The sequence below is a fragment of the Myodes glareolus genome, chromosome 11, assembly GCF_982192425.1.
Source record: "Myodes glareolus chromosome 11, mMyoGla1.1, whole genome shotgun sequence".
Classification (NCBI taxonomy): Eukaryota; Metazoa; Chordata; class Mammalia; order Rodentia; family Cricetidae; genus Myodes; species Myodes glareolus.
In genome coordinates, this window is record NC_142036.1 from 14,300,935 (window position 1) to 14,313,528 (window position 12,594).

The 12,594-nt window shown below is 53.2% G+C and overlaps 1 protein-coding gene across 1 annotated transcript in view; it reads left to right on the top strand.

Moving 5' to 3' along the window:
• The first annotated feature begins 761 nt into the window (after window positions 1–761).
• Window positions 762–12,594, top strand: part of Ahnak2 (AHNAK nucleoprotein 2) — a 29,802-nt gene continuing 17,969 nt past the window's right edge. The window contains 8 exon segments of the mRNA XM_087911491.1: window positions 762–889; window positions 7,231–7,289; window positions 7,366–7,464; window positions 8,153–8,254; window positions 8,831–8,981; window positions 9,265–9,449; window positions 9,600–10,322; window positions 11,337–12,578. Coding sequence (XP_087767617.1) covers window positions 8,240–8,254; window positions 8,831–8,981; window positions 9,265–9,449; window positions 9,600–10,322; window positions 11,337–12,578 — 2,316 coding nt within the window. The 5' untranslated portion in view covers window positions 762–889; window positions 7,231–7,289; window positions 7,366–7,464; window positions 8,153–8,239.

Below are 12,594 nucleotides of genomic sequence, written 5' to 3' on the forward strand. Positions count from 1 at the left end.
AGTGGGTGACTGGAGGTCTGAAGCCCAAGGGGGCAGGTTCCCCAGCCTCTGCAAACCAAGGGAGTAAAGTACAAATGTCAGTTTTGAGGGGCAGCTACAGCTACATAGTACCCCTTCTCTCTAGGTACAGGAGATGTCATTTGCCAGACGACTAGAAAGGTGTTGTGTTTGGTGTGTTGGGGGTCAATCTAGCCTTTTCGGACTTCCTTTCTCCTTTTCTTTTTTTTAAAGACAGGGTCTCACTGTGTAACTCTGACTGTTCTGGAACTTGTCACATAGACTAGACTAGTCTCAAACTCACATAGATTTGCCTTTTCTACCTTCCAAGTGCTGGCATGAACCACCACATCCAGCCCCTTACCCTTTTTTGAACCCCAAGACACCACAGGGAAACCGAGGCCCAAGGCCTGGGAATGGGAGAACCTGCTTCATATCTGAATATCCACACAACAACAGGCCAGCCAACTGCTCACAGAGTCGGTAGCTGGCTGGGCTAGTGGTTGTGAGTCAGACAGCAGGCGTTTCCTCTCCAGGTCAGCTGCCTGGGCTGGTGGGGGTGGGGAGCTGGGGTGGGATCCTTGGCTCCCAGAGACTGAGCCTGTGAGGGGAACCGCCCACTCCCTCTGGTAGGGTGTGTGTGTCTCTGTGTGTGTGTGTGTCGGGGAAGGGGGGTATTGGCAGGGCACTGAGCCTGGCTGAAGACATGGGAGGAGGGACAGTGAGGGGAGGGGCTGTGGAGGGGAGGAACTGGTGGGAAGCAGCCAGTCCAGGATTTCTTCTAGACAAGTTTGGGAAGAAGTCCTCTTCGGAGAAGTGGCTGCACCCCTTCTGCACCCCGTCCCCTTCTGGGCTCAGCCCTGCAACACCTGCCCCTCTCACCACTCAGCAGGTTAGAGGGGCCGAATGGTCAGCCAGCAAGGGAGGCTGGAGGGACGGCGCTGGGCTGGGCGTCTTCCTTGTTGAAGGATAGGGGTGCCAGTTCTTTGTGGCTCCAGTTAAACGTGTGCCAGGGCCAACCAGGCTGGGTTGGGAAAATGCTAGCAAGGAGCTGTTTCGACCCCAGATGCCTGGAACCAAGTGGTGCTTCCTGGTTTGCATTCTAGGCTCTGGGGTGCCACAGAACTTCCAGCTGCCTCCCGGTTTGCATCCCAGGTTGTGGGGTGCCGCAGAACTCCCAGCTGCCCCCCCGATTTGCAGCCCAGGCTGTGGGGTGCCGCAGAACTCCCAGCTGCCCATGTCCCTACCCTGTCTGATGTGACTAGTGGTTTTTGCTTGGAGAGAGCCTAGGTTGTGAGGGACATTGGTGCCAAGGGTATTTTAGTAGCAGGACACAGAACCTCAAGGCTGGGCCTTGTGGCTTAGGAAGAAGTCCTCAGATGGTGACAACTGACCTGGTTTGGTGTACAGAGGCTCAGGATGGTTTTGAAGGTAGCTCTGACAAGACCTTACCCGAGGTGGGACCGGAGCAGTGGCCTGCTCATGGGGTCCAGGGTTTTACCCTTCTACTCAAAGGATCAGGGTGTCCGGTCTATTCATGGATGGTTGAAGGTGTGGTGGCCATTCCTGCTGGCTTCTGAATCTTTTGGGTTGATGGGCCCACCTGCTGCTCTGGCTGGCCTGGAGCTTCCTGTCTTCTTGTCTCTGCCTCTTGAGTGCTGGGACTAATGGCCACATGCCACCACACTCAGCACTGCCAAGAGTTTTGACCAGCTCATTCTCTTCCCTTCCTCAGCCATTTCTTGTGCTAGCATTTATTTTGTGCCTACTGTATACCAAGCTCTAAGTGCTTGGGATGCAGAGACAACAACAGAACCAAAACCAACCCACTGCTTGTGAGTTTGCCTTGGGAGAAGTTTGTGTGGGGGAGCAGCCTGTGAAAAGGCCAACATTGGAGAGGACCTGACACAGGAGGAAGCAATGAGCTGAGGCAGGTGGAGAGGTTGAGCTTGTTTTGGGAGAGAAACATGAGAGCATCCCCCTGGGCGTAGCTGGCCTATGTGGGGAAGAGCTCTGGCCCTGGAGGGTGTGGTTCAACCCTTCAGAGCTGGCACTGTTGCTGAGTCCTCAGACTCATCTACAGAGCATTGGGGGATGGAGTGGGCAGGCCCGCCACCGCCTGGGGTGTTGCTTCACAAGGTCTGAAGGTCTCATGACAGTCAGCCCAGCTTAGCACTTGCTTTATGGAGTTCCAAGATGGGGCGAGGCCTGAATACATGCAAGGCGGGGTGGATCTGGCTGTGTGTGAGCTTTTGTAGTGTGGGCTGCCCTGGGCCCCCACTGCCAGTGCTTTGTGTCGGACTGTCCCTGGATGCTCAGAGGGGCAGGCAGCCCTGACCAGACCCATGTGCATGCGGGCGCACCCATACACACGAACCCTCAAGCGACTGCAGAGCTGCGTTCTCTCAGCCAGTTTCCTAAGGATCCCGCTGCCCCCGTGACATGCAAACATGGCCTCCACACCAGGCCCCACACGAAAGTCAAAGCAGTCTGAATGCAAAGTCTAGTTTTGTTTAAGCGAATGCCCCACCCTGCCTCCATTGCCCTACTGGTATGAAGATGACCATGGATCATGGGGGCAGCATGCCCCCTATACAGCCCCTGCTTGTCTCCCAAACCGGGGTTGCCCCGTGGTGCCCCAACTGTGTCCTTGTTCAGTTCCATCATGCTGTGGTGAGTGTATGTTCCATCATACAGTGGCTTCTGTAGGGTCCTGGGGTCCTCCTGAGTTCAGGTTTGTACATGCAGGAGTGGGATGTTAGCAGCAGTTTTTAGAACTGTGTGAAGGGGTTGGGGTGCTGGTAGGGGCAGGGAATTTGGGAAAATATCAGGTGACAGTGGCCAGACTTGCCAGGCTTGGCTCAGGTGTGTCCCCATTTCCTCTTCTATAAAACGGCGCTTTGGTGACTGTCAACAACCGTGTTATTATTTAAGTGGCAGTGTTCAAGGCTGGGCTGCTTACAGAGCTGCCTTTGAGAGACGTATGTGGGCAGGCAGGTAGGGTGCTTCGCTGTTCTCTGGGAGTCATGTTTGGGTGGATGAGACAGCCCTGAGGCTCGCCTCGCTCCCACAGCTGCTAGGAGTAAGCTCCATCCTGCAGTCAGGAGACCTTCTGTTTCCTTCTTTGTGCGGTGCTGGGTAGAAGATCCTGCTAACCCCTGGAGTGCAGCCTAGTGGAAGAGTTCATGCCTCTTCTCAGCCATTGCTCTCCACCCTTACAAGGAAGAGGGGGCGTGTGACTGGGATTGGCTGTACTGAAACTTGTTAAGCCCGAGAAGGGACCCGAACCCCAGATAGCAGGGCCAGGGCTGCTCTGCTTCCTGCTGCCCTCATCCCAGCTGTCAACAACTTCCCTTGTAGGCTTTTGACAGCCAAGAGACTCCCCTGAAACAGATTTGGGATACAATTTCTCAGGGTAGGTCACTGCTGGGCCTGGCAGAGCTCCAGCCTCAGGCAGGGAGATAGGAAGACACAGGTTCATCTACACTTGTCCAGTTTCCAGGAAGGGTGGTGACCCAGTGTTCCTCCTATAGTCACCGTTTCCACATCCCCTGACCTGCCCTTTCTCCATCCCCTAAGTCAATATGGGTTCTCCGAGCAGCTCTGGGAGCCCCAGCAGTGATGGGTGCATGGACAGAGGCTGGGGGATGGTGATGGAGGCAGATGGTTGGCACACGTCCCTTCTACCACTGGGTTATGGGACATGCACTTGGGGGCTCCAGGGATATTGGGTTCCTTGGCTATTATTTTGCCCAAGGTCAGTCTTATAAATGGAGAAGGTGGCTTTCCTGATGTCCTGGAGGTCAGAGTTCATGGTTTCACCCACAGAGTACCAGGAAGGACAGGTGGGACCTGGCAGGCCATCTTTGACCCTCCCCACCTCCCTTGGGAGGACCAACCCCAGGAAGCTCCATCCCGGCCCTTTCAGAGCCGCTCTGCAGAGGGACAGCAGAAAAGGCAGGAGAAGAAGCGAGAGTGACCAGTACTGATGGGCATAGCTCCAGGGTGCGGCTGGGGATAGGTGGATGGTGGGTGGCCCCTGCACGCACAGGGAAATCCAGGTTGGCCAGAGCACAGTAGCTACAGACAGAATCCAGCTAGGCCTGGACTCCTTGTCCCTGTGGGAACGTTCTCAAGGTCAGTGCACAGGTCCACTACCTAGGGAGACAACCTCTGTGTAGCAGGGACTCCACCCCTCAAGACAAGCCTGAAGCAGGGGTGGGGCTTTATCCTCAGCATTGCTCGCCCTGTGGAGATAGTTCTGGAGCCCAGGCCCGGCCACGGCCCATGTCCATCAGGGCTGTTCTATGAATATTTAGCAGAAATCAGGGTCTTTAGGCTAGATTTCTGTGTGGGGAAATTTTGTTTGTTTCTTCTGTGTCCCAATAAAACTTTATTTACAGAGTCAGGCAGGGTACAAGAAGAGACCACTCACTGCCTTTCTATCTTCTGACTAATAAACACTATACCTGGCACAGAGAAAGTACCTTGATTTATATCATTTAAAAAATTTGTAGGGTGCTGGGTGTGTGGTGGCACACACCTTAAATCCCAGCACTCAGGAGGCAGAGGCAGGTGGATCTCTGTGAGTTCCAGGACAGCCTGGGAAAAACCCTTTGTCAAAACCAAACAAAGCTGGGGCTGAAGAGATGACTCAGACGTTAAGAGCACTGCCTGTTCTTCCAGAGGTCCTGAGTTCAATTCCCAACAACCACATGGTGGTTCACAACTGTTTGTAATGAGATCTGGTGCCCTCTTCTGGCCTGTAGGGATACATGTAGGCAGAACGCTGCATACATTATAAAAAAATCTTAAAAAAAAAAAAAAACAAAAGAAATGAGCACAGTTGTCACTAGGACAACAGAGCACACTGGCATCATGATGACATGCTGGTGACACGCAGGTGCCTGGCTCAGAAGCTGTAGGGCCAGCGGGCAGACAGCAATGGCCTTGGTGATACCAGCAGGCCACTTTCCAGTGGGGCTGAGTAGGTCACGCTCACTCTGCCATTGGAACAGCAGCTACACGGCCTGAACCCTGAACCCTCTGTGTGTTTATTACTTTCAGCACGAGGAGGGCTTAGCTAGTCTACTGGGAAGTCTCCACAGGGCACCGTCTCAGCTGCAGTCATCTGGGAAGAGGATGCTGCAGTCGGGCTTTCTGAACCCTCTGTCAGCACATGGATTAGAGGAGGGCCTTGCCAATTTCCACAGGTCTGAAGCATTGGTCTTTGTCAGTAACACATGCTTACTCCCGGCTCCACTTGCTCCTCACATGCTCACTCCGGGTTTCTTAGACTTCTCACACTGGGGACTGAGTTCAGGAACTCATGCTTGGAAGACAAATTCTTACCAACTGAGCCTTCCTTTCTTCCTTCCTTCCTTCCTTCCTTCCTTCCTTCCTTCCTTCCTTCCTTCCTTCCTTCAATGGTGGTTGTTGCAGGAGAATGGGCTATCAAGTTCTTTTCTTTCAGTCTTTGCAAATATTGTCAAATTTTCTTCTTATTTCCACAGTTCCTTATTTATTTATTTATTTATTTATTTATTTATTTTTAGATAGGGTCTCAGAAGCTCACTATGTAGACCAGTCTGCCCTTGAGTTCACAGAAATCCACCTGCATCTACCTCTGGAATATTGGGATTGAAAAACCAGCCCCACCACACCCTGACTTCTCTTTAACTTTTACTTTAAGCCGCATGGTGGTGGCACATGCCTTTAATCCCAGCACTCGGGTGGCAGAGGCAGGCAGATCTCTGTGAGTTCGAGGCCATCCTGGTCTTACAATAGCTAGTTCCAGGACAGACTCCAAAGTTACAAAGAACCTTGTCTCGAAAAACAAAAATACAAAAAAAAAAAAAAATTTTTTTTTTTTTTGCTTTGAGTCATGGTCATGTTGTATTGCCTAGACACTCTCCACCCCCGCCCTCCCCGTGTGTGTGTGTGTGTGTGTGTGTGTGTGTGTGTGTGTGTGTGTGTGTACACAGGTCCCCTTGCCATGGTGCTTATATGGAGGTCAGTTCTCTCTGTTTGTCTCATGGGTCCTGGAGTTTGGTTGCCAGGCATCTTGACTGGCTGAGTCTTCTGTTTCATCAGGTCCAGGGCTGACTTTTATTCCTTGTTGCTGAAAAGCCGGGTGTCAGTGATCTTTCTGTGCCTGCCCGTGTGTTGGGCCACTTTGTCTCAAGCATTTGACCATGGTTTGTTGTATAAATATCTCTGCTCGGGATTTGTTGAGCCTCTTGGTTCTACCGAATGGTTCCTTCCCTTGCTTCTGTGCGTTTTCTGTCTTTTCCTCTTCTTGCCCCCGCAGGTTACTGAGGCTCTCTGCTCTGCTTTCGTCAGCTTCTCCTCTGGGTTCAAACTGGCTGTGCAGTGCAGTTTGAAGTGCTTGCTGTAGGCTCCTCCAATCTCCTGTTGAGTCTCTCTAGCACATACTCCACTCCAGAATTTTCATAATTTTGGCTTTAAAAACTCAGGGTTGAATTTACTAATTTTTATGTAATACATGTAGCTTGTATCCCAGATTGTCCTGAAAATATATAGCTAAGGATAGTCTCGAACTCCCAGTCCTGCTGCATTTACCTCCCAAGTGCTGGGGTTGCGGGTGTGCCCCACTATGCTGGGGTTTGGGGTTTGCAGTCCTAGAAACTCAAACAGGACTTTGTGCGTGTTAGGCTAGCAGTCTGAAATACATCTCTAGCCCTCGAAAGTTCTTTTTCTTTATGAGAGCCTGCCACCACTCTCTAACTCTACACATGGTTTCCTTTGGTGTTTTTAATGATCCGTTAGTGGTCACTTGGAGCCTGTGTTAAATGCTCATCGTGGACTCTCAGAGTGGTCAGTTGGAGTCTGTGTTAAATGTGCATCGCAGACTCTTGGAGACACCTTCCGTCACTTGTGAACTCTCAGAGACGCCTTCCTTCCATCGTGTGCTTTGCTCCTCCCCCTTTTTGTTTCTTTTTACTGCCTGTGAAAAAAATTTTGGATGGATGCTGGACATCTAGCAGAGCATATCGCAGCAACTCTGGATATTCATTTCAGGCTCAGGGTAGTTACTGTTTCTGTTTCTTTCTGGGACTAAATATACAAATCTATATAATGTCCGAGCGCCCAAATCCCTGCTGCTATTCTGCGGTTGCTCTCCCCACCCAGGGTCTCTGGATCTTCCCTCAGACCCACGTTCACCTTACAGCCTACCGCCCTCACGTCCACTAACAGCCTTTATCTCTGCAGTGTCCGGTCGACAGCTGCAGCAGCAGAACCCAGGGGCTGAGACTGAAGAGGACTATTCTGTGAGTGTCACCCCACCCCATCTTCCCCCCGCCTGGAGGGCTAGTGCTTGGAGGTAACTTTATTATTTTCTGCCAGGTGACTGAAGGGCCTGTGGGTGAGATCATTCGGCCAAGACCGCAGGGGTCCTCACCTGTTTATGAGTACGCAGTTGAAGGTGCTGGCTTCGGAGCCCAGGTAAGCCTGCCGGGCAGAACCACTGGCAGAAGGAAGGCTTAGGTGTGGCCCGCATGTCCCACTATTCCCTGTTCACGACTGTCTGTGCAACCCGCTTGCCCTTCCTGCTGTATGCACTTGGTCTTCTTTCTCCTCCAGTGTCCCTCCCTTTAGCTGGCTGAGCCACTGTGGAGGTGGGGACACTGAAGCTTGTGTGTGTGTGTGTGTGTGTGTGTGTGTGTGTGTGTGAGAGAGAGAGAGAGAGAGAGAGAGAGAGAGAGAGAGAGAGACAAACTCTGAAAATCCGTGTGTAGGGTATGGCAGGGACATAACTCCTTCATGGCACATACACATACATGTACACTCATGCCACCTTGGAGAGGAGACTGTGAACTTCCTTGTGAGAGGAGCCATGACATTGATCAGAGGAGGGATGTCTGGGCCAAGGACCTGCTTTGCACTTTGAGGATCTTCCCCACTTTAAAGTACCTCCGGCTGCTGTAGGGTGGGCGCATGCCTGTTCCCCAGAGAGAAAACAGGAGGCTGACAGTTGCCTTTCCTAGTGAGGGCCTGGGTACTCAGCTCCCCTGTACACTCCGCACCCTGGAGTCCCTGTACTCCTGCATCCTGGGCTCCCCTTCCCGGATCCTCTCTGGCACCCCCGTCTCCTTAGCAGAGTAAGTGGTAACTCTCAACCTCTTGACTGCAGGAAAGCAACCAGGGCAGGCGCAGCTCCTCTGGCAGACGGAGATCCTGGTGGAAAAGGGATTCAGGGGAATCCACAGCCTTCTCCAGCATGAGTCACACAGAGGTAGGTACCACAGCAGTGACAAGCCAGGAAATAGCCCCAGGTGGTAGAGGGAGGGGCACACCCTGTGCCTCGGGTCTGGGAGGGGCAGATGCGGAGGCTAGTGTCTGCCTTCTCATGGGAAGAGTCTGACTCCTGACTAACACGTGTGCAACCGTGCTTCAGTGTGCAGTGAGCGACACTGTGGAAGACAGTACCGGGCTGTGGTAAGGAACGGCCTTGGCCAAGGAGATGGGAGGGGTTCCGTGGGTACCCATCAAGGTGGCCATCCTTTGCAGACTTCCCCGGTGTTTATGTCCCTGCTGGGATCCAGCACTACTGCCTACATGGGACGTATGCGTCACATATCTGTACGGAGCCAGTGAAGGATGAGCAGGAAGGCTGCCTCCTGTGGGGCAAGGGGAGATGGTTCTGCCTGACGCTGTCTGCAGCGGGGCACAGCAGCCTGGCCCCCTGGGTGGTGCTGCAACCTCTACCCAGGCAGCACAGGTCGTCACCCTTGGGAGATACCGACCATTGCAGTAGTGCCCAGATGAGATGGGCAAATGCACACCACGCCTTTCGTGTGCTTCTGCCCAGACTATGCAGGAGGCCACAGAAGTGACCCTGAAGACTGAGGTAGAGGCCGGAGCCAGTGGCTACACTGTCACAGGTGGAGGGGACCAGGGGATCTTTGTCAAACAAGTGCTGAAGGACTCCTCTGCTGCAAAACTATTCAGCCTGAGAGAAGGTACCAAGCTGGCCCATCCCTGGGGGTTCCATCCTCAACCCAGGATGAGGGGGAAATGGAGAAACCTGGAAGGGGTGGGCCTCACCTAAGGCTCTGGATGGCCCCAAGGGCTTTGCTCAGCCACCCTAGGCTGGGATTGCCCACTGTGCCCTGATTTTCTGCCAGTTGTTTGAGGTGCCTTTGGGGAGCTGGCTATAGTCCTTCCCCTTGCCTATACAGCCCCCTGTGCCATTTCTATTCTGGTGGGGATTGGGGCACTGAACTTGGTTTCCTCTCCCTTTAGGGGATCAACTTCTCAGTGCAACCATATTCTTTGACCACATGAAATATGAAGATGCTCTTAAAATCCTTCAGTACTCAGAACCATACAAAGTACAGTTCAGGATCAAACGGAAGCTTTCTGCCAGCAAGGGAGAGGACTCGGCCATTCCGCATTCTCAGCAAGGCTTGAAAAGCCAGGAAAAGCAGGTAAGGTCCTGCCCAGAGAGATACAAGGTAGCCCCACTGCCCAGAGAGATACAAGGTAGCCCCAGCTGCACTAGAGACCCCATTCCTGTGAACAGTGTCTCTAGTACTGGCTATTGTACCCAAACCAAACAGCGTCTTCTCCTGTTTCAGGACAAGGATACTGCTGATGGATACATGGAGACACCTACAAAGACACTAGAGGTAGATGGAGACCGAGAAAGGCTTATTTCTAAATCCAGGGACGGTCGCCAGAGGCGGCCCCAGGACAGACTCTCCTGGCCGAAATTTCAAGCCTTAGGGAGCAAGCGGGGAGCAGGTCCCCGACGCTCACACAGTTCCTCAGAAGCCTCAGAGCAAAGGGACACACATGATGTGTCCCCTACAAGCACAGACACAGAGGCCCAGCTGACAGCTGACAGCCAGGAGCAGAAGTCGGGGACAAGAAGACGAAGGAGGTTCCTGAACCTGAGATTTGGGATGCGCTCAGGGCAGGATGCAAATATAACCGAGCAGACAGGCAGAGAGCCCCAGGACAGGGGAGATCATGCTGGACTGCTGGAAGAGACCCAGCTGCAGGAGAACGAGACGCAGGCATCTGGGTTTGTGTCTGCTCTAACTACGCAGATGACCACAAAGCCCAGTCTTTCCAACTTGGAAAAAGAAGGCCCTGGAGAAATGGTGGTGAAAACAGACAGACATCAAAGGAAGAAAAAGCAATTGGTAAAACAAGGCAAGGAAAAGACACTTAGCCAGCATAGAGCAGAACCAGCCCCAGGAAGCAGCTGGGATGATGAATGGGAGGTAGTAGAAAGTCTGGAAATTGGCATTGCAAGATTGTCCCTGCAAGACAAGCCTGACCAAGACAACACACAGGCTGCCCTGTGTGACTCAAAAACCCCAGAAATTGGGTTTTCGAAAAAAAAGACTAAAGAGACAAAAAAAGGAACGAAAGAAGGTGGACTAGGGGAGAAGGAGTGGAGAGAAGCAGGAGACAGGGAGAGAAAAGACAGGCAAGTGACAGAAAAGACTCTGCAAGTGACAGCAGAGCCACAAGGAAGAACAGGACTCACTACAGAGAGAGGAGGAAAGGATGGAACTACTGGCTGGGAGAGTGAACAGGAGAAGAAAGGCACAGAACACCTCACACAGACAGGACAAATAAAAGTGAAGATGCCCAAGTTCAGGATCCCGTCCTTTGGATGGTCTCCAACTAAGGAGGCAGTAACAGGGAAGAGGGAGAGAAAAGAAGTGAGCACAGAGGACAAGGAGACATTGGACGAGGAAAAACAGAAAGAGGAACCAGAGAGAAAGGAAGGGGAAGGTAAAAAAGACAGACACTCATCAGAGAAAATAGAGATCAGACAGACACCAAAGGCAATGCATATAGAAGCAGACATTCCAGATAAGGGTGGGGAGTACTCAGAAAAAGAAATAAGCTTCAAGATGACCAAGCTCAAGGTGCCATCCTTTCTAGAGTGTCCATCGAGCAAGCCCGGAGCACAAAAGTCAATGGTGGGGTCAGCACCAAAGAAGGAAACGAAAGAGTCCCTTCCCTCCAAACAGGGGGAACTTAAGAAACAAGATATTAACATTAAGCAGGCGTCTTCCAAACTGGACGTCAAGGCTGGCCAGGTAGACGTGAAGTTGCCAGACTTCCAGCTTCCCGAGGGAGAGCAGGCAACAGAGGATGCTGATGGAGCCGGCCTGAAGGGCCACCTGCCCAAGGTGCAGATGCCCAGCTTCAAGATGCCCAAGGTGGACCTGAAGGGACCCCACGTAGACCTGAAGGACTCCACAGTGGACGCAAAGGGCCACGCAGTGGACATGAAAGGCCCCAAAGCTGAGGTTAGAGGCCCCGACATGGAGGTGTCCCTGCCTGGCGTGAAGGTAGACATCCAGGCCCCCGGTGCCAAGCTACAGGAGGATCTGCCCCATGCTGAAAAGGATGTGGCCACCAAAGACAGCAAGTTCAAGATGCCCAAGTTCAAGATGCCCTCCTTCGGCGTGTCCGCAACTGGCAAGCCCAGCATGGGAGCCACTATGGAGGTGGCAGCACCCAAGATGGAAGCAGAGCTGTCCCTGCCCTCCATGCAGGGTGACGTTCAGACACCAGACCTGAGCCTTCAACAGGCTGCCTCCAACCTGGAGATCAAGACTGGCCAGGTAGACGTGAAGTTGCCAGACTTCCAGCTTCCCGAGGGAGAGCAGGCAACAGAGGATGCTGATGGAGCCGGCCTGAAGGGCCACCTGCCCAAGGTGCAGATGCCCAACGTCAAGATGCCCAAGGTGGACCTGAAGGGACCCCACGTAGACCTGAAGGACTCCACAGTGGAGGTGAAGGGCCCCACGGTGGACGTGAAGAGCCCCAAAGCTGAGGTTAGAGGCCCCGACATGGAGGTGTCCCTGCCTGGCGTGAAGGTAGACATCCAGGCCCCCGGTGCCAAGCTACAGGAGGATCTGCCCCATGCTGAAAAGGATGTGGCCACCAAAGACAGCAAGTTCAAGATGCCCAAGTTCAAGATGCCCTCCTTCGGCGTGTCCGCAACTGGCAAGCCCAGCATGGGAGCCACTATGGAGGTGGCAGCACCCAAGATGGAAGCAGAGCTGTCCCTGCCCTCCATGCAGGGTGACGTTCAGACACCAGACCTCAGCCTTCAACAGGCTGCCTCCAACCTGGAGATCAAGACTGGCCAGGTAGACGTGAAGTTGCCAGACTTCCAGCTTCCCGAGGGAGAGCAGGCAACAGAGGATGCTGATGGAGCCGGCCTGAAGGGCCACCTGCCCAAGGTGCAGATGCCCAGCTTCAAGATGCCCAAGGTGGACCTGAAGGGACCCCATGTGGACCTGAAGGGCCCCAAAGTGGAGGTGAAGGGCCCCACAGTCGACGCAAAGGGTCCCGCAGTGGACGTGAAAAGCCCCAAAAGCGAGGTGAAGATCCAGGATTTAGAGGTCTCCCTTCCCAGCGTGGAGGTTGATGTCCAGCCTCCTGGGGTCAAACTGGATGGGGAACAAGCCGTGTTCGATAAGGACATGGCCGTCAAAGACAGCAAGTTCAAGATGCCCAGCTTCAAGATGCCCAAGGTGGACCTGAAGGGACCCCATGTGGACCTGAAGGGGGCCAAAGTGGAGGTGAAGGGCGCCACAG